Source organism: Crocodylus porosus, unplaced genomic scaffold, assembly GCF_001723895.1.
Source record: "Crocodylus porosus isolate Cpor-Errol unplaced genomic scaffold, CroPor_comp1, whole genome shotgun sequence".
Taxonomy (NCBI): Eukaryota; Metazoa; Chordata; order Crocodylia; family Crocodylidae; genus Crocodylus; species Crocodylus porosus.
Genome location: NW_017728918.1, coordinates 27,470,307 through 27,497,974, shown reverse-complemented (window position 1 = coordinate 27,497,974; position 27,668 = coordinate 27,470,307). Strand labels below are relative to the sequence as shown.

At 39.6% G+C, this 27,668-nt stretch overlaps 1 protein-coding gene across 1 annotated transcript in view; it reads right to left on the bottom strand.

Annotated features, from left to right (window-relative positions):
• The window catches only part of KIDINS220 (kinase D interacting substrate 220), a 134,388-nt gene that overhangs the window by 18,912 nt on the left and 87,808 nt on the right, over positions 1-27,668 (bottom strand). The window contains exons 22-24 of the mRNA XM_019538143.1: positions 13,374-13,552; positions 10,029-10,255; positions 4,328-4,438 (exon numbers count right to left, since the gene is read on the bottom strand). Coding sequence (XP_019393688.1) covers positions 4,328-4,438; positions 10,029-10,255; positions 13,374-13,552 — 517 coding nt within the window. The remainder of the gene's footprint in view (positions 1-4,327; positions 4,439-10,028; positions 10,256-13,373; positions 13,553-27,668) is intronic.

Below are 27,668 nucleotides of genomic sequence, written 5' to 3'. Positions count from 1 at the left end.
AAAAAACTAGTCCCAATGCTGATCTTACACCATTTTTACATCCATGTAGCTTCATTAATTTTGCTTAAACTCTCCTTGACTTTTACTGATGTGAGAAAGATCAGAGTCAGCTCTTATTAAAATCTGAGACTTCTAAAACTGGTGATCTTTGCTGAGAGAATGATGCAACTCCATTACTATCAAGTGTGAGAAGATATTGTTCAACCGTCCCCAAAGAGCTCTGCCAATTCACAGCAATTTTGACCCATATAAAAATTAATCCTCCTGAGGATAACAGCATTAACCAAAGAGGGTTGTTAAAATGCAAATCAAAAGGCACTTCTCTCCCTGCTATCTAGAACTGAATAACCACAACACCTCTAGTCCCCTGCTGGTCTCAAATCAAGACTGAGCTTTCATCCTTGTGTTGTGGCACCAATTAGATCTTCTAACCAGTCACAGTAATTTGTATTAATTAAAAAAAATCATATGAATTTTTAGTATGCTGCACTGGTTTTGCATGCATAGATTCATGTATTAAGGAATAAGTAAAAGCTATTATCATATACACAGGCAATAATGCATGGATTAAGTACAAGTAGTTGAATGGAATTATTAGCCTATAGTTATCTACAAAACGATGGGCACAGAAGTACCCCAAACACTTCTGTTGAGACTAATATTTCTGAAGTAGCCATCCTGTACTACCACTGGATACATAAAAACAATTCCCCTCCCCTCCATCACTAATGGAAAACAAACACTGTCGGTAATACTGCTCCCTTCCACAGAAATGCAAATCAGAAAGTCAGCAAGTTTAGTATTTTAAGCCAGGGGAATCTCCAGAGGTTTGTAGACTAGAGACACAGTATCTGTGTCCCCCATCCCACAGAACCGATTAAGCAAAAGCCCCACGGGTGGGGGACAAACAGTGGTTCCTGTTCCACTCAGCTCTTGGGCATGAGTAGCAAAGTCCCCATCTGCTCCCAGTCTCCAGCGTGAGGAATGAGTGGGAAGCATCAGGCAGCTGCTCCTCCCCTTTCTCCCCTCCCCCCGTAATGGCCAGAACCAAAGAAATTAATAAGCAATAAATGTGTTTTTTGGAGGCATTTGGAATTTTAGCCTAATATAAAGCTTGTAAGTTTGTAACCCGCAAATGTAACTTGCCTGTCATAAGTTTAACCAAAATGATAAAACTAACTGTTTGTGGAACTGACTGAGCCTCAAAGGCGAAGCTACAGCTGTAAATTAGCTGACCTAACAGTTTTTGCTCAGAGTTCAGCCTTGATGATAAAAACTGGATTCAACCACCTGGCACACCCAGCACATTCCAAGAAAGCACGTCTCAAGAAAGCATAGTCAGAGAAATCTAAAGGGGCTGAATAATGTTAATTTCAAATCTAAAAATGCTGCGTTGTAATTTGCTTATTGGATAAACCTGAGTCTGGGTAGTAACCTTTTATGATAATTTTTAACACCTTTCAATTCCATAGGGTAACCGCTATAGAGCAAGATTGTGAGTGGCTCTAACGCCAACAGATTAGCATAAGAGTAGGTATAAAAAGCGCGTGCGTCAGGTGACCAGAAAGAAAGAGGGAACAGAAAAATCATTACTTTTCCAAGCTTGAACTCCGAACTCCCCGTGTGAGTGAGGATTGGATCCTGATCAAGGGACCTTCCCCTGTAATCCCTCCAACAGCGTGGATCGGGGACACGTGACTTTGCTGGAATCACTTGGCGCACACCTGGCATTGAGGGACTATTGATAAGTTGCCAACCCATGTCTGTATCTGTTGTTTTAAACAGCCCAGTGGCTGATACCCTCGCAGTGCCCAGTTGGCCCGTGACACATTAATTTGTTATCTGTTATTATTTACTAATAGCTCTTTAATACTGCATTATCTGCTTATCGCATTTCTCTTTCTGTTAACTGTTGTGTGTGTGTAAGCTGTAATATATTTGTCTTTGCTTCACTCCCAACTCTGCCTCCACAATCCCGAACCAAACAGCCCAGTGGCTGATACAGTTGCAGCACCCAGTCAGCCTGCAACTAAACTAATACATTCACAGAGCCCACCTGCCTGTGACATCCCCCAAATCAGGAAGATTGTTTTCAAGGTGGAGTAGGAGCATTTCCCCATTGCTCAACTCCCTCCTGGTCCTCAGGAAGAGTCAAGCCACAGGGAAATATACAGGCATAGAGTCTCGTGGGAGTGACTGCTACTGCGTTAGAGATGTATTGTTTTTCTCCCAGAATTGCCATTTTTGTTCCACGAGAAACCATATAAATGCCTGAATAGTTTTTAACATGAGAGTTGAGATTCTCTCAGTAGAAATATAATGTGTGTATGTGGCATCAGAATACATATTTTTACTATGCCTGTAATTGTGCACTGTTGATCACAAGTTTCAGAACACAATGATATTCTGTCATGTGCTGCAGTATGTAGGTACAATAGCTCGGGTTAAAGAACAAGAAACAGTTCCAATAAAATACTTGATTTATGTTATTTTAATCCAGGTTTGGTTTCTACTGCTGTAACTAATTCTGTCATTTTTTTATTATGCAACAATCGTAATATTTTAGGCAAGCGTTTCCTGTTAAAATAAAAGACAACATACTTGAAGTCATATCTAGGAAGTGAAGCCAACAAGATACAGGTATTAAGAGAATGGGCAAAACAATGTTAACATCTTTGCTTTGGGAGCGACTTAAAACTTCCATTTTGTGAATTGGTAGCGTCTTAAAAATTCCAGTCAGAGGTTAAAATAACCACATAAATATTAATACAAAGATGTAGGTCTGATATAATAAAATAAATGCTAGAGATGCATGACACATCTTAGCATACTGTCTCTAGAACAGGACTATGATCTACACACTGTTATCATTTTCATATAAAATTGCCTTATGCTAGGTCAGCTACAGAAGCTTTATGCCACAATAAGGAGCAGGATGGGATATCTGAATAAAGCAGAAAACGGGTGGGAGTCACCTACTCAGATTCTAAAAACTAAGTCACAAATGGCCAACTGCTGTCCTACACTCTGTCCAGCTAAAATACTATAGTCTCGGCTGCAGGCTCTATATTTCATAGCTACTTGGACAGGCAGCAGGAGACTAGGGGAAAATAAAACAGTAGGTCTCTATAATTAACATATTAGCTCTCGAATTCATTCACAATCTACATTAGTGTTCAACTACTCTAACTACTTGCCCACCAAGCCACTGATGCAGTGTTAGTGAACTGCAGTTATGATTAATGCAGACTCATTACTGCTGAAGAAGCAATGAGATGCTAAATTTCCACACCACATGACTACTCATTTACCATTGAGGGGTCTGTGGGTGAAGAAAGCCCCTCATCAGCATCCTCCTTGATAACATCCTAACAACAACAAAATATTATGTTTTGGGTAAAATTATTAAGGTCTCAACAAAATTATTAAATAAACAATGAACAAGAATGAGTATAATAGTAATATATCATTAAACAGAAACATTTGTTTTTCTGAAGTGATTAAAAAAAGATTTAAAATCCCTTACTAGCTTTGCCCAAGGACATCAATATTCTAGTATTAAAGTGATTGACAAATGAGCCTTTTATTTTCTTAGTCTGCCTAGGTTCTTCATTCTTTTTTGAACTTCAATTTATATCAGCAAAATATGAAATGCGTTATAAAGGGAACTTTTTTAGCTTAGCCTTCTAGGAAAACATGCCTATTTTCTTGTTTAAAATGTAGCTATACGATATATTTAGACATCACATATAATTACTACTGATGTATACTGTATGCTAATCATAAAATGTATTTTGTTTTAGTTCAGATTAAAATACTTTTTTTTTTTTATAATTAATTAAGAGCAACACCTATTTTTTGGCTATCTGATTTTAAAAGTACAACAATGTGACTTTTTGCCTCCTAGCCTTTGACGTTTATCTGTATATAGTAAATAAAAATTCATATATAAATCATATACATATATATAAATGTTTATTTACAATAATTAACATGTGCCAATATTTATCACCATACCACTAAGTCACATGTTATTTACAGTACCAGAAAATGATTCTTTTCACTAAAACACCATCCTGCCAATCTTGTGTGCCATCAGATAGTATATTAATCTTGCCGGTTTTATAGTAGAATTAATTTCCCATCTATGAGGTATTTGCTAAAAGTAAAAAACAAAATACATTTTAAAATTTCATACTGGCTGTAGCTTAATTTCTTAACGCTATTTATGAAATATTGTTCGAATGTTTATAGTATAGTTAACAATGTAATAGTACTCACTATACTTATCTAAGTTAGTAGTTAAATTATCCTTCAAAATACTTACTAGGCCATTGCTCTGATCCCTGGACAAACTTGTTTTTAGTGGTGGACGTGAGATGAGATGAGAACTGCCAGGGTAATACCTTGGCATGTAAACATATGGGGCAAAGAATGGCTATGGAAAAAACGTAACAAAAAAGGCACAAACTATTACACAAATCAAATGTAATTATAAAAAAAAAAAGTTATTTCAACAAAATACAATCTCTAGTTAACAGCAAATTTAATAAAGTAAAAATGGTAAACGCTAAAAGCCCTATTTATCTTATGCATCAGAGGTCATGCAAAAGCTTCAGGGTTTGTTTTTCAAAATTCCTCAGAATTGTCCTTACTCTGCTTCCATTCAACCCAATGGCAGTTTTAGCATTGACTATAATGAGGAAAGAGAGAGGCAGTTAGCCACAATAGTCTCAAATCAAGAGGAATGCAGAGCAGTGGCACCTTGGAGACCAAATGGTTCAGAGGCATACACTTTTCTAGGCAGTAACTGACTTTGCCAGATGTTAGCTTTGTTGATACTATCTAACAAAGCAGGCCTAATGAAGCAGCCTACAAACTCTTGTGTCTCTCTGAACCAGTTAGTCTCTAAGGTGCTACCCTGCTCTGCTTTTAATGGGGAAGAGAATTAGCTGAATGCTTTTGTAAAAAAATAACTAATTAAAATCACATATCAATTTCTGTATGACAGTGGAAAAGGATTAAACAATTACCTTGCTCTTAATCATTATAACTAAGAACTTGCTACAATGTATACAACTTCATCACCTTCAGTAGCAAGTTATAAATAAAATGGGATATATGGTGTATGTGAAGAATTCTGAATACATGCTACTGCAATCAATTTTTTTCATTTTATTTACAGAACTAGATATTAGGGATGCTATCTTTGAGTTTGAGTGCACTGGTATTATTATGTCAATTCTTAATTTTATGGTTGTGTTTTTTCCATTTTTTTTTCTTTTTCTTTCAAGTTCAGCTTAGTATTATTCAGTAATGTGGTATTCCAATACAGCAATTTAGGTATGTGCAAAATACAGAATCCTACAAATAGTCATATAGAAGACAGGTAACAACCATTTTAACCTGGTGATACTTGTTTTAACCTGTAAATATAATTGTAATTGTGAAGCCTGCACATTTAATGTGTTGTTTTAGCACAATTTAAAATATTTTTCACACGGACATATCTTTAAAAATTATTATTTTCAGTTCTTGTCTTCTCAGTTCTCTAATCATGTGAATTAGTAATACCTGTTCAAATTAAACAAATTAAAAACCATTTACCTTTAGTTTCCAAGAAAAGTAGACTTGGACATCAAATGTTCTTTTTGCTCTGTTTCATATACAATATATAAAGTCTTACTTTACATGCAGATATTTTTTAAAAGAACTTACCCTATCATAGGTGTTTCCCTGTCCACACCACAGTATTTATACAGATCTATACTATTTGGCCTGTATACCTGCACATGACAAGATTTTGAGTGTTTCATAACATAACATTCAGAGCAAACCACAATTATCAACTTTTTTGAGCAGCATAACATTTGCCAAAATTTTGCCTGTCAGTGCAATCACTAAAGCTGAATTTTTTTTTTCTAAACATGCAGGAAATACTGTAAGTGAGATGAAATCTCATTTCCATGCATTTCAAGATGAATGAGAGAAATGATGACTGAATAATTTCTGCAAAAAACTTAGGCCATAGACAAGCATTATGTTTCTACCAGAAGCATCACTATTCTCCTAGTAGAAACCACAAGCATATAAATGTTCACGCTGCTTCTCCTGGAGCAAAAATGGCAGTTCCAAGAGAAAAAGAATCCAATTCCAACTGGGTAGAAGTTGCTCCTGGGAGGCTATCTCCTTGGTGAATGGACACTTGTACACTTCCTCTTGCTCAACTCCTTCTGGGGGCCAGGAGTTGTCAAGTCATAGAGAAAGACTTCCGTGCCTTATAGAGAAGATGCTGGGGGAGCAGCTGTAGACCAGGAGTGGAGGGAGAGCAGAGGAGAGGTAATCAACTGTTGTTCCCCACCGGCTCTTCACATACCAAGGACTCCAGTGTGAGAAATGGACAGGGGTCCTGCAGCACTGCTCTGTCTGCTCAATTCCCCGTGTCTAGAAACCAAGTGAGGTAGTTTAGACTAGTCTAGAAATAGGCTGATCTTTACATGTGGGACTCTGGTGTGAGGAACAGGCAGAAGCTTTGCCTTGAGGCTCTAGTCCCCCTGGAAATGGGAAGACTAGAGCAGCCACTGCTCCCCATGCTTTCCCCAGACCAGGACCATCCCATTCTTGGGAAGGCACAAGGAGTAGGGGAGAGAAGGGTGCTTGCAGGCTGAACACCTATACTGGTTCCTCTCCCAGAATTATTTCTAGCAGTGGAAAATTTGTACACAGCCTTAAATGACTCCATTGCTTCAGTGTCCTGTTCTCTGGGATCCCTCTTACATTTACATGGTAGAGAATTCATATATACTTTTAATGTGGGAAGACATGCCATGTGCTGGTACAGCCATTAATGTTACAATCGTATGTAACAAGAGTTTCAAACTGAAAATATCAGTCTCCCCTCACTTTGAGCTGCCTTCTTTTACTGGATTAATTTCTCTCATTGGATAATTTAGTTCAGAGAAGAAGTCTTCTTGTTAAATACTAGAAAATTGTTCCCAAATCATTTTAATTCTGTGCCCCCCACCCCCAACACTTTAGGACAAAGCTACTAATTATTAGAAGATAATTGACAAAAGTATCTTGAATAAATTCTATTCCATTTGCCAAATGACTCCTAGGATACTCCCTTATTGGAACAGAAGCAATTCTTCAAAGACTTTCAGAATATTTTATTTCTTTAATGGAGAAATGCTGACGGTTTAGCCCTCATTAAAAGAACCTAGCCATCTCAAATGATATGGACAACTTCTGGTTGTAAAAAGATGTCTCAGTTGAATCAGGCATGATTGTCCTGAGGTCTGACTTGCATACAAACAGGCACAGCTCAGTCATTTACACAGTGCCCTTTCAACTTGCATCATTGCTCTTCTGCAAGTAGGCAGCAAGCCTGGACTGGTCTCTGGAATGACCCATAATAACCCTACAGATGCACATGGCTTGGGAAACGTATCATTCATACTTCAGAGGGACTTGAAGCAGAACAACAGACATGCACAGCTGTAGGATCTCAGGACACAAAGCTTTCTCCCAGGATTAATGTAGTGCATGTGGGTTCAAAAGCCATCTTGCAAAGGGCTTGTTTCTCTTCTCTCCATAACAGGTCCAGTGTCAGAGCTCTCTTGCTATTCTTGGTGATCAACCTACAAACTGGTCAAAAATTGTCTAACTCACCATATCCTATAAATATTCGGAGAATTTTACTGCTTACGGCTGTAATTTGCCCTGCGTGTCTACTGCCGGGGCTCAGGTATTTTATTACTTCAGCTCCATGGAAATCTTTCTGCTCTAGATATGTAATTTACCAACTCAGCTTGTGTTTTAAAAAAAGTGGGGGGGGCTCTAATTTCTCAATATAAGTGTACTAGATATAATAATATAGAGATATATTATATATATTCTATTATAATATAGAATTACAGAGATATTAGAGATCTTGTACAGAGATGAGATAGAAGCATAAATATTTCTGAATCAAAAAAAAGTGGAATTTTGTTTTTCAGGTTCACAATCAGCTTGCAAAGGATGGATCAAAGATGTGATGGTAATCTGTTTCCAATCATCTCAGTAAGGACTCCATGTCCTGTCTTGTGAAACCCAAGGAATCTATCACAAGACAGCACAACATTCAACAGTTCTGCCACAGAATTTGTCATCTTGCTACAAGCCTGATCCCCAACACAATTTTTCTCTTCAGAAGATTACACAGCATGCTCTCTGCATCATCCTATGAAAATGGTCAGTGAATCACGTCTGGAGTCCAGCTTACAGCCAGAGAACTACTAGACTAGAAGTATACAGTGGCACACTGTTAGGCGTGCAGCAGCTGAGGCCCAGGATGCCAAAATGAAGAGCCTGCAGCAGAAACTGTTCAGAGTATGCTATGAAGAGTACATGGGACCCTTGGTTTGTCTTGGAAACCTGTGATGTTATGGGGGCCCGCTTTCTGTTAATCATCTCTGTCCTTTAAAATCATATCCTTGGGAATACTGGAGAAATGAAAAGCTGGTTGTTCATGTTATGAAAATGAAAAGAGGGCCTTCAAAGTAGCCTCTACATCCAGTTCAAATAATTTCCCGCTATTATAACTGTTTCACCACTTCCACTGACATTAGAAAAGTTAAAATTTCAAGTTTATACTATATAGTATTCTAAAACTTGTCATGTGCAGTAATGCAGACACAAAAGACTAGTGTTTTACTTACTCACCTTTAAACAGAGTTGATACAGGACTTGAGTCTAATAGTCCATAGAATACATGTTTTTGGGAACCTTTGTATTACAACCAAGAATAACACTAAGGTTATCTTCAGCAGAGCACTAAAGTGGATCCACAGACATGAAAAACAATTTTCCAAATGACAATTTAAAAGGTACTGTGTTGACTGCACTTTGCCCTCCTGCTTAACACACAGAACAGAAAAGAACTTTATTTTTAGTTTGGCTTTTTGTTTGCATTTAACATGAATTTTACTGTTACATTTTATTATTTAAAATAAAATAAGTTTCATTATTTAAAACTGAAGTTGTATGTTGTATACTAAAGTAGCATATAAAGGTTTTAATTATGTCCTGAGTATTTGGATTCTGTAAAAATTGAATGAACTGTACCCTCCAAGAATATGAAACCAAATTAATTTCTGGGTGGAGTCCAAATTTTGAACAGATGGTTTTAACTTCAACTAACCTCTTAAAAATAATATAAGTAGTTCTGAGGCTTCACCTAGCTGTAATTTATATTTATAATTTATATACTGACAAGCTTTTAAAATTTTTGATACAAAATATACTAACTGAAAAATTCAAATCATAGTAAATATGGGCTTTATCTTACAAACTTCAAACAGTTATTTTTGCAAATCAAAGTTTTCAAAAATAATTTATTCAATACTATTTACACTGTATTTTTGCTATAAAGCAAACTATTTCACTTAATTTCAAAATGAACCATACACAGAATTGTTCCTATTTAGGTTCATACATCAGCAGCATAATTTGTTTGGGTGGAGAAAAGCTGGATGTGACTGAGGCAATAGCCCTGGGGGAGCACCAGAATGGCAGGGAGCCTGTATCGCCACCACAGCTCATGGAGGAGGAGCTTGCACAGAGGAAGCAGAAGCCTATGCTGCCCCAGCCTGCAGGAAGAGGTAAATGCTCCTCCTCCCCTGCCCACTGTGCCACTTTAGGCACCAAAATTTAAAGTTATCCTCTGTTATACACTACTGTTAAATGATTAAAAAACATGTAGTTAATGCAAACCATGTCAGTTCCCTTAAACCAGCTCAACACTGGCATTAAACACAGACAATTAAAAAACTTGTAACAAAAAACAAAAAAGATTGATATTTGGATCCAGACTGTCACCTGACATAGCCACACAGAAATCAGTTGTTATATCATTTTTTTTTTTTATCCTGCTTGCACATATTATAATATTTTTAGTTTTTCTTTTATTATTTATAGGACCGGGCTTGCAACACTGTTGGATTAAATCATATGAAAACTGATTCACTAATTAACTGGTTACTTACTCGATTATAAAATGGATGCTGAGGTCCTGTCATACCACTATAGTAGCTGCTGTGAGGTTGTGGCGATAAAACTCCACCATTGAAAGGTCCGTTGAAGGAGGTGGATGAAGAGCAGACTGAAGAAGGCTGACTGAACACTGAAGATGCTCTAGCAGGTGCCTCATGTAATGGCAGCGTGGGATATGGAAGTCCTCCAATGTTCATTTGATCTCGTGCAGCACGAACATCTGAAGAATTGAGTGTGCACATGTAGTAAGGGAAGGAAAAGAATGATGTAGTTAGCTTAGAGTATGCTTTGGATTGGTACGTATGAGAAGCCAGATATAAAAATGGGCAAGCTGATCAGCACTTTTAACAAAGGATGTCTCATATCAGTTTCTACCTTAAACTTATTAGAAAAGTAGGGGTGTACCAACAGAGATTTTTGGGGCTGATACTGATAGCCGATTTTTAAGGAGGCATATCAGCCAATATTGATCCTACTTCTGACACCCAGCCCAGCAGCATGGAGAGCTGCCTCCAGCTGGTAAGTCTGGCTTGGTGGAAGAGGAGGGGGGAGGCAGATCGAGGCCCCCACAGGGAGGGAGGCGTGGGGCTGGGGCAAGGCTACCCAGTCAGGAAGGGGTGGGCACGGCACAGAGCCATAAAACTCATCCAGGGGGTGTGAGTTCTGTCTCTGCACGCCACTTGTCCAGGAGCCGCTGGTCTGGAGGCTACCATTGCTGCTCCAGCTGCTGGGCCGGGAGGGCATGTGCCCCTGGATCTGCGTGGGGTGGGGCCAGGGCTGCATCAAGCTCTTCCTAGCAGGGCAGGACTGCCGAGGGGGAGGGTGCAGTGATAAATTTGCTGTAGCCCCTTCCCAGCACAGCCCCGCCCAGCAGGAAGACCATGGCACAGCCCCAGCCCACCCCATGTAGACCTGGGGGCACATGTCCCCACCCCCCACCCTCCTGGATTAGAGGTGGGAGCAGCGGCGGGAGCCACCTGATGAACAGGCGAGTGACAGATGAGAGCCGATGGACCAGCAGCTCCTGGACAAGCTGTGTGCAGCAGCGGGAGCTGTGCTCCCCCACCCCACCAAGCCACAGCTCCATGCCACACCTACCCCGCCCTGGCTGGGCAGTGCCAGCCCCAGCCCCACACCTCTCTCTCCACATGGGCCTTGATCTGGGCCCCACAGTCCCTTTCCTCCCCCCTCATCTTCCACCACACCAGACTTACTAGCTGGAGGCAGCTCTCCACGCTGCCCAGCTGTGCTCCTTGCTGCCTGTGTTGCACTGCAGCTGTGTGGATGCACGGGCCATTTATCAGCTAAATTATCAGCCTGATATGGCTGATTTCCAATATATTACATTCTCTTTATATTAGTGCTGATCCGATATTGGACCGATTCATCTGTGCACATCTATAGAAAACTCATATCTCCTTGGTTTTGCTAAAGCCAGATCTTAGTAAGGATGCAAGAAAGACAAGACAACTCAATTAAGCATGAGGTCAGTGAACACAAGTTAAAGTATATTCAACTGATGGGGATGATCTCATTTGGAAACAGAGAGGCGAGAAATTATGAAGTGCAGAAAATTAATAATGGAAACTAAGAAAAAAATCCACAGTTGGCAATGAATAAGGACAATAAAGAGTGTTTTAATTATATCAGAAACAAAAGACATCCTAACAATAGTAAAGACAATGCAAGCTCATTACTACATAAAGGCAAAATAATAAAAAATGATGCAAAAGAGGCAAAAGTGTTCCAAAAATCTTTGTTGCATTTTTGGCAAGAAGCAGGACAATGCATTTATAGCAAAGAATGACAAAGTTTTACTCTATTAGTAACTCAGCATCTTCTAAACATAAACATTGGGGGGGGGGATAGTAAGCTGATGCCTCTTTGCATCTTTCTAGTCTAAAGGGGGCTCTTCAGCTGGTCCTTTTAACTGCCAAGCAGTCTTTGCTAACACAAATGAAAAAACAAAACACCAACAAACAAAAACTGATAGCCTTTCTCCAGGCAGTGGGAAAGGCTCCTCTCTCCAGCCCCTTCCTGGCACTCCCCTGCCATCAAATTTCGGGTCCCAAAGGCAGCCCCAGAGACTGGATAACGTGGCTTTCCAAGCCAGATTCAGCCCAGAGGACATAGGCTGAATACCACCAGCTTGAACAAAGTCTGGGTAACATCAGAAGAGGCAAAGGAAGTGAGCAATGAAAAGGTAAAAACAGTTCTAGAAAGTTCAAGACAGGCATGTTAAAGGTCTTTTGGAGTACATGTTGTGGTTATATCTGGCCTAGGACAGGATATAGGCTAAGGACAGAAGTTACGTATAAACCGGTGTAAGTGATCAGAAACTGATTCAAATCTGTAAGACAAAAGAAATTCAGTGCATACAAACTGCTTTCAAAAAGGATGAAACTGGTTTAAGATAAACCTGGATGGATTTAGTATCACACTCAACTGATTTAGGTTAAATAGGTTTACTGAACTTCTGGTCCCAGATACCTTACAGATTCAAGTTAACGCACAGTATCCCGGCATCCCAGGGTCCAGCTCCCCTGCACCTGGGCAGGAAAGACTGCTGTAATCAGATGACCCCAGCAAGACAGGAGTCGAGACATTTTATTTGTTTATCTGGTTAATCTACGCATCTTAGACTAACCTATGAAGACTGAATCAATTCAGCCTCAGGCTTTTTGACTATCTACTTAGCTATAGTATAAAAAGAGAAGAAAAAAGGGGTATATGAATACTAATATTAAAGTAGAACCTATTCCAAGCTTTTATTTTTTAGTTTTATTTAGCAAGCTTCTGAAATTGGGCCAGGTAACAGAGCACAAACATTTGGGTTCAAGTCAAAACCTCTGCTCTTTGACTTTAAACTACAGTTTTTTTCAGGACAGTCCACTTGCAGGTAAGTCAAGACAAATGCTTTTTTAAAACTTAATTTGAAATCTAGGTAAGAAACACTTTCCCCTAACAAGCTGGCTCCTGTTAGAGATTTTGAAAGATTCTAGAACTTAGAGAATTTAATATTAGCTTCTTTTAAATAGTAAAACAAAAGTTTTTTCTTTAGATTAGTGCACTTTTTTACTTGAAATGCTTTACTTATTGCTATATCTTATCAGTATTTCATTATTAAATTTGATATTAGCATTTATTTACATTTGGGTTTTGAATATTTAATTTTGGTGGGACTGGCTCTCTAAGTCTTCCTTGGTTCCTAAAATGACTGGGGCTCTAAATGCTATGAACTTTGAGATAGCAAAGGTAATGCAATGCACAATGTAAATCCATGCAGAAAGGAGAAAAATAAACCTAAAAATTACACTTTATTTGAAAATTGTACTTACCTGCAATGATTTCTCGTAGCTTTGGATCTAAGTTCACAGTACATGGCAAAAAGATTTTTACATCACGTGCTATTAGAACCGGTGTTCGTGAAGACAAAAATACTTCAAAGTTCCGGATGTCCCCATCAATTTCAAGCAAAGGTTCAACATCTTTAGTTGTTGGAATATTCTTTGAAATTCTTAAATAAAAATAGGCAGGGAGAGAGAGAAAAAGAACAGCAATTAGATGCACCTGAACAAATTAAACCTATCAAAATGTGGCTTCCGTTTCAAACGCTGTTCCTGTTTTAAAAAATGTTCCAGTGTGTAGAATTTAAGGGAGGTAGTAGCAGGTCACAACCCCAAGCCAACGCTCTGGAAAATGCAAATGACCTGTAGAGGTCAGGGTACACCTGCATATTTATAAAGGTGTTACTTGGTTTTATTTCTAAAGAAAAATCCAGCATTTTCTTTTCAAAAAACCCCAAGCCACCAGACCCCCAGGACCCAATTTCATGCTTGAAGGTTCATAGCTATCTGAAGACACAAGATCTACAGACAGCCAATAATACAAGACCCAAAATAGGATAAGCAAAAGGAGGAAAAGTTCTGGGGAGCATTTAACTTTAAGAACCATGCATTCTAAATTTTGTACGCACCTAAGGTGGCGGCTTTCTATCTCCATTCTTTGGATTTTGTTAGGTTTTTTTTAATTTGAAGTGCAGCCGTGCCTAGAATCCTAATCATGGACTAGGGACTCCGTTGTGCTTTTTACTATATAGATATAACATATTTACTTGAAGACGAGATGACCCTGAATGTAACACGACCCACCAATAATTAGATTCTACACAAAGAACATTTAAGTTTATTATAATTTTCCATGTATGGAATCTAATTATTGGAGGATCATCTTAAATTCATCCTTCTCCCCCACTACTGTAGGTGGTGTGGCGGAGAGGTGATGGGGGGGCAGAAATGGAACAGGTAGGGAGCAGTAATGGGGCAGGCAGTGGGAGGCAGGAAGTATGGAGGTGGTGGAGCGAGCATCTTGACCCCTGCTGCCTGTCCCCCTCACTTACCCCACGTTGTGCCTCCCCCCACCCCGCTTCAGCGTCTTACCCTGTTTCCTCTTCCTCCCTTCTGCACACCACTTCTGCCATGCATAGCCTCAGGTATCCACCCCCCCTCCTTGCTCCCATCTTCCTCCTCCTTAAGTCTCTCCCCCCGTCTACCTCAACCCCCCACATCTTTGCTCCACACTACCAATTCCATCCCTGTTACAGCCCTGGGTACAGAGCATGGCTCCAGCCCAGCCAGTAGCAGCAGTGTGGAACTGGCACTGCTGTTCCAGCCTGGCCCCACAGCAGCAGGTAAGGAGTGCAGCAGAGGGGGAAAGAAAGGGAAAAGTGGCATGCGGGGATAGGAATCACGAGACTGGAGGCTTCTGGGCAGGAATGGCAGGGTGTGCAGAGGTGTGGGGGGATGAATAAGGATGACAAGCAGTAGCTGTGCCTCCGGCCCCGGCCCCGGCCCCAGAAGCTACCCCCTCTCTGCTGCCTCATGCTTGATTGTAAAGCAAGGGCCTTTCCCCACCCTTTTCCCCCCACCCCCATGGTTGTGCAAACAGTCCCTATCACCAAAAGTTTCTGAGCTAAGACAAGAGACTTACATATGTAAACAGGGATATATAAAGAAACAATCCAGGGCAGCAGCATAAGCAACCAGCTTGCTATGACTATTACCTAGATTAAGTTTGTTAAGAAAATGACAGTGACAAAGAGATGTTTAAAGAGGGATGTGAAGAAAGATAACAAGGTAGCCTTGAAGTTAGTTCTGAAAGTGCTTCCTTCTAAGCATGTGTGGCAGTATGGAAGAAAGTATGAATGGACTTATTTGAAAATTTAACTAACAGACAGCAGAGGGAGATGATCACGATAGGAATGACAGTGAATGAAAAAATGAGAAATTGGGTGTGGATCCTTGAAAGTAAAGATAAATAGCTTGTTTGATGAAACAGAGAAGAGCCAGTAAACAGACATGGAGAAAAGTGACACAGTAAAGGAGACTACTAGAAAAATGTTCTTTGTATCAGCATTAGATGTGGCTACCAGTGGAACACGCTACCCTATTTTGAAATTAAAAAAAGAAGGGTTTGACTATACCCAGTACACATACTGTAACTAGCCACTTGGCAGCTCTGCCCAACCATACAAGTCTCTTGTACTATACATACACTGGCATGTTTCTGAAGGAAAATTAGCAAAATTTCAATTATTATTTTTCCACTTCTACTAACTTCTTGTAACTATGGCTAATATTCTAACACAGGGGCGGGCACTTATTTTGGGCAAAGGGCTGCTTACTGAGTTTTGGCAAGCCATTGAGGGCTGTATGACAGGCAGCCAGGGACAGATAAATATTAATTTTCCTAATTTTTAGGGGCCTCGCGAGCCGGATGCAATGGCCCGGCAGGCCATATCTGGCCTGTGGGCTGCACTTTGCCCACCCCAGTTCTAACGTTATATGAGGATCTTATGTTTTCTTTTTGCAGTACATATTAGCATTTTGAAAGCATGTTTTTTCTTTAATCTGTTCCACAACACCCATTTCATGTAACAACAGACTGTTTTCAGAGCCAGCTTTTACAGATGATATCTGTAGAAAGGTGTTACTACAGAAAGGCCATCAGAAGCAAAATTAAAGATGTCACTAATGGCCAGTACTGCAGGTTGGGAGGGAAAAGAGCCACACTCGTACAAAGGTTTTAGTTATGGCTTATTGCAGGGATTGGCAATCTTTCACTTGCAACTTAGCCCCTGCCACAGACCAAACCTCCAGACTTCCCCAGCAAGCAAAAGATGGGACTAGTTAGAAAAAAAGCAGGTGCTAGTATCTTGAGGGTGCTTCCTCTGCAGCAGCAGGGAGAAGAAACTGAATATGGCAGACAATACGACCTTGGAGATCTCTTCCTCTGGTGTGGCTGAAGCATGTTTGTCAAATCCCTGAGCTGCCATAGGCTGGATTCAGTTTCTTCATAGGCCCAATACAGCCTACAGGTGACAACCCCTGGCTTATTTCAAACTTCGGTGCTTTTTTTTTTTGGAAGGTTGGAGTTCATAGTGCTATGTGAAATAGCTAATGTGGTAGAACAACTACAGTTAACATGATCCCAGAACAGTGTTTCTCAAACTTTTTAACTCAAAACACCCCTTGGAAAATACCAGGTCTTATTTTTCTGTCAACAAAAAGTAAAAACTGATAGAGCAGTCTTTTGTTTAACTCAGAAATCCATAACTGTTGTCTTTCTATCTGAAGTCTGTGGGTTTATCTTCTGAATCATGTTTGTAAACCTAACAGTGCTAACACTATGGCACCTCAACACCATTTAAAGAATCTCAAGGCTGTGGCACCCTGGTTGAGAATCACTCTGCTAGAGACTATACATGACCTTAAAGCAGACTACCTGCATACTGGACCATGTACCCCAAAAATAGAAGCTATTTTCATACCAAAGATGATGGTTACACAGGGCAATATTGACAAAGGCACATGGAGATGCAGAGCATTTTAGTGCCTGACTTTTAGATGCCTAGCTTTTGGCACAGAATTCACAAATAGGTGTGAGACACTTAAATTCCCCATACTCTAAATGAGGAGATAAACATGCTTACAATTGGGATTTACAGCACTCAGCATGCTGGTCAGGGGATGCCTAAGCCTGCCCATGGGCAACAATGAAGAAAGGAGTGTGTTTGAAATCTCACTTCTTCACGAGGCTTAGGTATCTATGTGAAACTGGGATTTACAGTCCAAATCCCTCACCTACACTAATATGCCTAAGTATTCCCTTCGTGAATGGGAGGAGTGCCTATCTGTGTACAATATCTTCATTGTTAAGAACACTTGGCTCAGGGAGTGGGAGATCAGGATTTTATATTCTTCCTCAAACTGCAGCAATTCAAAATGACATCTCCATGTCCAGGTAGAAAACCCTATAACACTGTAATAGAGGACAGGCCAGGCTGAAAGCCTTGCTGTTGAAACTGGGCAACTAGTCAGAGAAGAATGAGAGACTTTAGGATCAAGAAAAAGCATCTAAGAGGGAGCATAACACTGTACCCCAGTGACAAGGGCACTCTTGTAAAAGGGGTAAATCCTGGATTTTGGTCCCTGCTCCAAGACTGCACATACAATTTATACAATGGCTATAATGCAAAAATACATGATCAGTTGTGGGAGTGGGACTAGAAGTTGAAAGGGGGCTTCCTTTACAGAAGTACCAACATTGGAAAAAAATCAATTAGCATGCATTTTAAGTTGTCCATTCTATACTCATACACACATAATTGAACTAAGATAAAATAAAATGATATCTGAAATGGAACAGTTAAAATGCCGTATCCATTGCATTACTTTTTAAAATTAAAAAAAACCTGCCAAAAAAGATGATTAAAGGTTTAAATAAAACACACAGCTGAAAAGTCACATGAAACAAATTAGCTGAATTGTAATGCTAGCTCCGCTTAAGTCTGAATGTGAACAGTGTTCTCAATATGATGAACAATGCTACTGTTTTGAAGCCAATAGCCCACTGCTGGTTTACATATTGGAACCTCTATTCTAACCTTCTGAGTGCAATACATTATAACTAGTCTTTTGAAAGAGAAATTTATGTAAATGATAATCTTTTGGCCAAATGCCATAAAAACCATGTGTCTATACTTTCATATAAAAATTTAGCATATAAAAAGTGCTTTAAAAATGACTTACTCTTAAAATTACACAAACGGATTCAAACTCCAAGCACTAAATCTACACTATCCTTCCCCTGGAGCTTGATTTTTCCGGGCAACAAATCATCTTTAAATTTAGAAGCATTTCAAAGTTAATAAAACTTCTGAATGTTGAAGACTATCTGCTTTATTGATAAAGACATTGATTTTTAAGGGGAAGGAGGGGAGAACGTACTACTACTCCCATTTAACTGAATGGGAACTATAGGTTATGAACACCCTTAAGGAAACAAACCTACATTGTATATTGCAGCTGCACTATAATGTAACAGACACAAAACAGCTTATCCTTCTTTATTATATGACATTAAAATGAGAGACTTAGTATGTCTACTTTATTAAAATCTCAAAATACTGATTTTAGCATAGGTAAAATAGCATCTGCATGGCTTTATATTCTTTCTCGTTTAAAACTTTTATTATTTAAAACCTGTAATTTCAGGACCTTAAAGGGCCTAGATAACACTACAGAATCAGATTTCATTTTAAAAAGCCACTGCTGTGAGTACAAAGCAACTACTCATACTATTCTCTACTATGCTTCCTAAATAGTCATATTTACTGTATGTGTTTCCCCATATTTCTGTCAAAAGGACACAGGACTTGCTTCAGTGTTTTTCAGTTCATGTTCTGCCCTCTTGTTGTTGATCTAAAATGGCCTAATCCTCATGAGAGCTAAAGAAGATCTTAGAAGGATTGTGAGAAATATTTAATATTTTGCCACCTTGGCTAAATCAGTGAAATAGCTTAGGCAGCAGGGGTCTAGTTTACATAACATGTAAACATTTAATATGGTGGCTAGTTTAAAAAATTTAAATCAATAGTAATACTTACTACAGTGCCACAGTTGTGTACAAGGCTTTTAGCCACTGACTATGTAGTCAGAGTAGAACAATGTCTGGTGAAGGCAAACGGTACATTAATTATAGAAGCAACAAAATAAGTCAAAAACCCCAGTGTGCATATGGGGGCAACCTAGGGTCAAGAAAAGACTGCAGACTTCTACAAGAGATGGCTGCTCCTTAGAAAAATCTATTTACACTTAAAAAAAATCATGTTACACTGGCTTCAAATGCCTAAAGTGAAGGGGCAATTCTGGCCTACAGTTAGCGTAGTCTGTTTTTACTGCTTTGTGAGCAATGCTAAAAGAAACAAAATGAAACAAAACAAAACAAGGAAGTACATCATAATCAACATCCCATTTTCTAGCAATCTACACAAGAACTGAATAATGCAAGTCACTTCCTAATGTCAAAGATCAAGGTCTTTGATTTCAGACGCCGATGGTACAAAAGGTCAGATGACAAAAGGACAGAAGTTAACACAGCAAATTCTGTAATTGTAATTTATCCCTCTGTATTAACAATGTCGCTTATACACACCCCTCCCTATCTGTGCCTCATTTCAAATCGCTTGAGCTTTTCATACAAAAGAGAGAAACTGAACTTGACAGCCCAGCACAAAAGATAAAGTACCTACAGTAACGAGATTAGCTGACTTCAGTAAAGTTGTAAAATTAAATATACTATGCGCGCCATCCTGTGACCAAACAGAACCAGTACCACCCAAGTAAAAATAACCCCCCTTTTTTATGAAACCTGAGCAAACAAAGAAAGCACAAGTGCCAACTCATTATTTATGATTGGCGTATAGTAACTGGTCACCTGTGTCAAATAAAACTTTGAAAGAACTTCCGCCCAAAGCAGAGAGCAGAGAACCACGTATACACTCAAGAAGAACAGATCGTGCATCTCTCCGCCTACGTTATCTTTCTGGCGTACCCCCGTCTCGTCTTATCGGTCCATTTATCTCTCTATTTTTGGCGTATCTTTCTTATCAAGAGCTCTTAGTAATCTGCAGACTGCAACGGCTTATATGAATCACTCGGAAGCAACTGTCTTACCCAGCATGTAAATGCTGGGTAACATGATATCTGCATGCTGTAACTAAATCAATCAGCTCCTCTGCCTACGCTTCAGCACATCAGAAGCGTAAGTAAAATAAATCTTTTGTGAAACCATCACGCTGTGTTTAAATCCCTCTGACTCCTGCTCACTGTTATCACCCACCTGCCCGGTCATAAATCCCCCTCCTCGCGCCAAGCCGGTTGTGCCAACCCAGGCTCGCAGGTCAAGGGTGCACCGGCATTAGGGGCGCAACACCTAAGATATTGTGACACATGGTATAGGACTGACCCACTATTATTAAAAAGAATGATAGGGTTGGAAGAAATCTCAAGCTCAACCTCCTGCATGAATGCAGGATGTGCTACTCTTAAAACATCCCAGACAAATGCTTATCCAGCCTCTTCTCAGAACCTTACAGAGAAGGAGATTCTGACACGTTCCTGGACAACTTGTTCCACAGCCCTACCATTCCACCAGTAAGAAAGTTTTTCTTCCCCCGACACATGATTTACATCTGTTTTCTGCAGTTTAAACCCATTCATTGCTTTAAGTCCTTCAGGCTTTCAGATGTTTGAAAGTTACAATCTTCTTCCTCCTGTTAATAATCTCTTTTCTCCAAAGTAAGCTTACCCAGGTCTCTTAACTCTTGCTCATATGACTTGCATTCCAACCCCTTTCTCATATTTGTTGCACACCTCTGGATCCTCTGGAGTTTCTCAACATCCTTGTTAAAATGTGGAGCCCAGTACTGCAATAGCAAGTAAGCCTAACTAGTACCTAGTAGAGTGGTATCATCACCTTGTGTATTTTACATACAATGTACCTGCAAACAAAGACCACAACTAAATTCACTTTTTTTTTCCTTTTTGCAAGTGCATCACATTCATGTTGAATATGAGATCTAGCAGGACCCACACAACTTTAAATAGTACTACCACCTATCAAATCCTCTCCCATTCTGTATTTGTGCATTATTTTTTTTCTTTAGGTGTAGCATCTTAGATAAAATAACATTCAAGCAAGACAAATGTATCACCCAGTTCTCCAATTTATTAATAACCTTTTGAATTCTACTCCTATCCTCCAAAATGACTGCAGCCTCCTCATACTGAGTTTTACAAGTGTTAAACTACTAGACCCAGAAAAAATTCATATGGAACCCCAAATGAAGCCTCCTGTTATTCCAACATTGAAATAACAGTAGGGATTATTATTTATAGGTAGTTACTCTTTGCTTGAAGTTATTCAAACAATTAGGTATTCACTTAAAAGTAATACTTCTTATCCCACTGAATTCTTCAGTTCTTTCACTTCTTCAGGAGAATGTCATCCTGTGATCAGATCAAAAGCCTTACTAAAATCCAAGAATACCATGTCTACACATTCTCTTCATCCACCAAACCAGTTAACTGGTCAATGAAGGCTATCAAGTTGGTTTTGCATGATTTGTTCTTAAGAAAGCCATGTTGGCTGCTGGTGGGAATTATAGAGTGAATGCTATTAAAACTCAGTGTTCCCGGCTCATAATATGTGTGGCAATTGCAACATATTCATAAATACTGAATACAATTGTAGGACAATACATGTCCACGATCACTCTATAATCCAGCAATACGCAAGGTGGCACCCTGGCTATGTTCAGGTTGACAGCAAAATTCCATCAACTTCAACTGGGTCAGGATTCCCCTCTTCCTGTGGTCTTAACGGTACTTACTGTCCACACTTCATAGTCCCAAAACTTGAAGTTTGGTAGCAAATGTGCATTACCAGCAGTGCACATCTGGAGACTAACAAGACTCTTGGACTGCCAAGAAATTAATTTATGCATGTAGGCTTACACTATGTATTTGTGAACAGAAAGACATGTTTTAAGAAAAAATCTAAGGTAATGGAAGTAAAAAGGAAGCATTTTCGAAGGACTGTTTGTTGAGAGAACATGTTTTAGAGCTGTGACCATCTTCATGCAATCAGGTGTTTACCAGATAGGGTCATGTTGGAAAAGAGTGACTCAATATTAGCCTATTATTTATGAAAAAAGAATGATGCTGAAAGTTTTGAGACTTTTTTGGCAGCTTAGAGTTGTAACTCTAGATAAAGTACCCAAATTGGACATAAAAAATGGAGTAGATCAGGAAAAAAGCCATAGAAACAACAAGTACAAATAAAGGAAAGGATATCCACACTAGTTAACTTAATCTTAATGTGCTACTACCTAATAATGAGAACTAAAAAAAAAGTCACAGACTAGAACCTATTAACAAGTAAACAGCTAAAATACAATGCATAATGGAGTGGGGGGGGGACTGTATACTAAATATATTGGCAACCAAACTAAAATGAGCTGAATTAATTAATTAGGTATATTTTTAAGTGATGTTTAGAGCTAAAGGATTAATTAACAAATTACAAAATGTTTAACAATGTCAGTGGTGTAATAGGTAATTAAGTATACTGGAAAATCCTTGCAAAGCTAGACTCCTAATATCTAGTCATTAGGAGGCTGTGTTCTCAAGCCACTGGTAGATGTTAAAGGCGCAAGGGGATCTGATGCACAATCCCAACAATGGCACCCCCTGCCATGCCACACATGCATAGCAGGAGACATGACAGATCAGATGCCAAGCACATCATATTGCCAGTGCAGGGGAAGCCCAGGAAATGAACCCAGACTCCTTCAGCACCAGCAAATAGCTGGGAGCACCAATCAGCTGACTGGGGCTCCCAGCCAAAGAAACATATCAAAGCCCTTGGCTCCCCTGCCAACCTGTGGCTGTGATCCCTAATCAGCTGACTAATCAATGCTTCCAGCCTCAGGTGGACACAAGTCCTGAAGGGCTCTGGTGTGCTCCTTAGGCTGGGAGTGTTGGCCACATGTTCAATTTAAGGCATGATGGGAACCAGCCACAGAGTTATTACATGTTTTATGTAACAACTTTGTGGCTGATTCCCTGTTTTATCTGGCCACTAACTGAACGAATGTGTGGTCACATCAATACTTAAGATGCAACTAACCAGTTAATCATGTCTTAAGTGTAACATCTGCCAAAGGCCTCAGGGTCCCAAACTGCATTTTGCTACAGTGCTTAACCTTGGCGGCCAAGGTGGTGTGACTGGTGCGGGGCTCACAGCAGTGGCACAGAGTTGTGTCCCCCCAACTATGGCTAAGTGGGCAGGGGGTGCCTCACCTTGACAGCCACGGCAATGCAGCACTCCCTCCCACTTCGGGTCCCACCTGGTGGGCCATGGAGGTGGCCCCTGCTCAGTGCCAGCCTGGCCAGGCTACAGCCCTGTGCCCCACTGTGGGAGCAGAAATTTGGGGGTGGAAGATGCCCCCCATATCCCCTGATATGTCACCTATGGTGTCACTTATGGTCGCACACCTCCTTCCCTCCCCCACCACACACACCACTCCTTCCACACACACTGTGGGGCTGGGGCCTGGGAGCAGCACATTGGGAGTGATTGGGAGGGAGGGAGTGGAGGGTTGTGGTTGGGAGTGAGGAGCCACAGCACGGGTAGAGGGAGGGCACCAGCATATCAGGTCTGCTCAACACTACAAAAAAGCAACTGGGGGGACAAATTGCTTTAACATTGTAAATATATAAATAAAGCTTTGTGTTCAAACTGATACCTAACACCTACCTATAGACAGAGATAGACATATAGTGTAATCACGTAAAAGAGTGGATTTTAGGGTTTTTAGTCAGATAATTTTTTATTTTTAACAGAGAATTTTGGATTTTTTAACAGCGAAAACCAGGATCCCTGGAAATCACCATACTTTGAACTGTTTACCTGCCTCCACTTGTGTTGATGGCAAGAAAGTTAAGATGAAAACACCATGAAAGGAAACCAGGCTCAACATAATTTTTGAGGGTGTCCCTGGACTAAAGGAAGAGCACTACTGCTGCAGATGAATGCAGAGGGTGCAGGCACATAATAACTACTACATAGTAATTTACTCTGGATTTTACTGCACAGAAAGAAATGGACAAATGATGACCCCTCCCAAGCTAGGTGCCTGCAGGGGCACTATTATAGCACCTGGTAACTAGGTGGTAGGCGAGCGAGTTTATTTTGAGCAAAGGCTACCCCCAAAGTTACAACTAAGGGAGATAACAGAAGTCTACGTACAGTAGTAACTTTGTCATAAAGTCACTAACCATTTTTCAAGAGACAACTTTACCCTGAACTTGAATAATTTACTACTTAGTAGGGTTGTACATTATGAGTCTGCCTCAACTATACTAGGTGGTAAAGTCAATTTAGTATACAAAAAACACACTGCGTGTCTCCACTTACAGAAAAGGAGGCAGATTTTAAGCTTGCATTTTTTCTGGAAGCTTAGTTACTGTAAGCCATACTTCTTATCCATTTCCAAACCTCTCTGCTTAAGAGGGAGGACACAAAAGAAAAGATATAATGTAGATCTTTGCATATCTGAAAACCGATTCACATTCCCATGGGTTTTAGACCAGCAAGTTATTATGTGGACTGCTGTAATTCACATTATTGGAAATGGTAGAGGAATTTCAACAAAAGGTGACAAAAAGCCAATAGTAGGTACAGACTGACTGTTAACCTTTACTGTGATCTCCCCTCTTAGTACAATGTATTTCTGTCTATAGAGTAGTTTTAAGTGCAAGAAGAGAAGAACTTACTGTTTTATCAGTTAGGCTGGAGTGCTTATAGTTGTGATGGTCTAGGAAATATTCAAGCAGCAAGGCTTATTTGATGATATTTTTTTATCAGACCAACTTTATAGCTGAGAGACAGTTAGACAGCTATAGATCAGACAAGTTTTTGGGCACAAGATGTCACCAAAAACTTCTGCTTCTTTAAGGTCCTACAGATGAAACATACTTAAAAATATTGTGTTTAGATGTACCTATTTGCTATTGTTTTTCTACTCTGGGCTTAAATTCAAAATTATCTGCTAAGGATAAGGACAACACCTAATACCTTACACTAAGAACACTACATTTTGAGTTCTTTAACACAATTTATTTTCCCGTGAAGTCTAATCTAAAACATTAAAAATAATGTATTTTCCTGCATAAAATGGTTCTTTTTTGCCCTGATTTAAGAACTCCTACATAGTATCGCAGAGAAATTACAATACTATTACTATTTCAAAAATCCTATTGTGAATATACTTGAATTTTCAAACCAAAGTTTGCAACAAACAGCTTCTGAGGATTCTAAAAGAACATTTGTTAAAAATATAAATTTGCATAAAAAGAAAAAAAATAAAATGCTGTCACGCACTAAGTACTAAAAATATAAAGAATCAATGTTTTATCTTAATAAAGACGACAAAGGAAAGCCATAGTTTGATAAAGCCATCTAGACAAAAATTATAGCCACTTGATGCATATTAAGTGGTACAAAGACTTCACTGAACAGATGCACCAGCTGTTTAAATACTCTTATTACAGTAGATATTCTGGAAAGCTTTCTATGCAAAAGCTGCTACAGCTACCAGATCCAAGTAGCAGTAAATAAGGTGCCTATTTTGGTTGCTGCACACAATTGGTACTTTTGTTTATTTCAGAAAGAAACAGTAATCTAATGCCCTCAAGACTGCTACTCATTAAAATGGTTTCTAATGATCACTGGAGATATATATAAACACAAATTCCTATGCCAATGACAGTCTCGTTGTGACAGTTCTGACCAATCTTTAAAGAGTAAAATGTACTATAGAAAATAGAAACTTGTAAGCTGAGGTCTAGCCTGCAGTTCTTGTGGGGAATGCTCCAGGAGTGCTCAGTGCGAGTGTGTTTTGCTGTAGTTTCATAAGTGGGACATCTAGATACTCTATTCATCCCAAACAAAGATGGCAGGCTAGGCTTGGGAGCGGGAAACAGAAACTGCTTCCTGTCTGGCTCCCCGTAACACTGTTCATACACCACTGAAACCGACGTGTGTACCGGATATAGGGGCTAGGTTTTAGCTGTTGCTTCTAAAAGTATGTTTATTAATCTAGGAAGAATTCTCTTAATAGTTAATATACAGGACTGGAAAAAGAGGGAACCTTGGTTCTACTTCCAGTTTTCCCACAAAATCCTACATGCACTTAAGCTTTTATCTTCTTTTTAAGTACAGTTTACAGCCTAACTGAAAAAATTATGGGAGGCTATATATGTCGTTTGCAAAACACTTTGAGATTCTAAAATAAAAGACATACCACTACTATTATTTAGTTGTAATACAATAGTCTTGGGCAGCTCCAAATGAGACCATGAAAATACAGTCCAAATACTGTTTCACCTACTTTCTATAATGCATTCATGTACTACTCAGATGCTCAAGGCCCAGATCTGTTTCTTCATCCTATATGAATTAAAGACAGTAAATATCATTTATATCAATTACAGATCCTCTTTCATTCTGATGGACTGGACTGTCAAATGAAAAAGGAAGACCATCTACATTTTAGCCTAATAATTTAGTGGTTAGATCGCTGTCCAAAGAAGTGGGAGGCCTAAGGCTCTAGCTTCTCTCCTCAGCCACATCTCCTGTTTCTTAAGCGCATTAACTACCAGGCCATGGTTTAGAGTGGGCTGAGAGGATTTTTCACTACTCCTGGTGAGGGTGAAGTTGGACTACTGGGTAGTCACAAAAGGAAGCTACACTGGGCCAAAAGAAGCCTGGCTCTGAGCCCCAGTAAGATGGGCACTGCGCTGGGAGGACAACTACCCTGGGTTCTGACCCCTGTGCACATATTTCCAAAACTGCTTCTGCATTTTGGATTAAATGCAGAATAGATGAAAACAGATACACAAGGTTGGGAACTTCCCTGTTTGAAAAAGCCACTAAACGCCATTTGGGCACCCAGGTTTGTTGGTTGTAGCCATGTTGGTCTAAGGACATAGGCAGACAAGGTTCTTTGGGTAAATGTGATACCTCCCCCAACCTGTCTCACACCTATTGTCTCCCACTCCCTCAGATCCTCACTTGCATGCATTTGCACTTTCACCGACCTGCGTTTTGGCTTCTATTCCACCCAGGAGAGTGTACAAAATACCAGCAGACTCTTCCTGCGTCTGAAGGAGGGTGTTTGTTTCTAAAAACTTCCAATGAACAATTTTCCCAACTATTTAGTTGGTCTTATAAAAGATATCACATTTATCCAAAGAACCTTGTGTACCATTTGGGCATCTAGTTGGCTGAACAGGGTCTTAGATAAGCAAGTAGTACTTAGATACCTAATAAGTTGAATAGGATTTGGGCCTTCCTATCCTGAAGAAATAACTGAACAGTGAGTTGAGTAGCAGAACAAAGAGCAGGACCCAACTGTTTTGGTACTGGTCCAGTGATCCATCCACTCTACTGAAAGCTGCAGTGAGTCTGTAATGTTGACATCCCTGGCTCGAATATTCTTATCATTACAGGAAAGTTAAATGCTAGTTATATGTCAAAGAACTGTACTACAATATCTGAATTTAGAAGAGAAATCACAGTAAATTAACAGTCAGCTTAGAGTGGGGAAAAGTAGCAAAAAGTTTCATAGTTGGTACGGTTGGAAGGGACCTGAGCAGATCATCAAGTCCAACCCCCTGCCATGGCAGGAAAGAGTACTGGGATTAAACGACCCCAGCAAGGTGTTC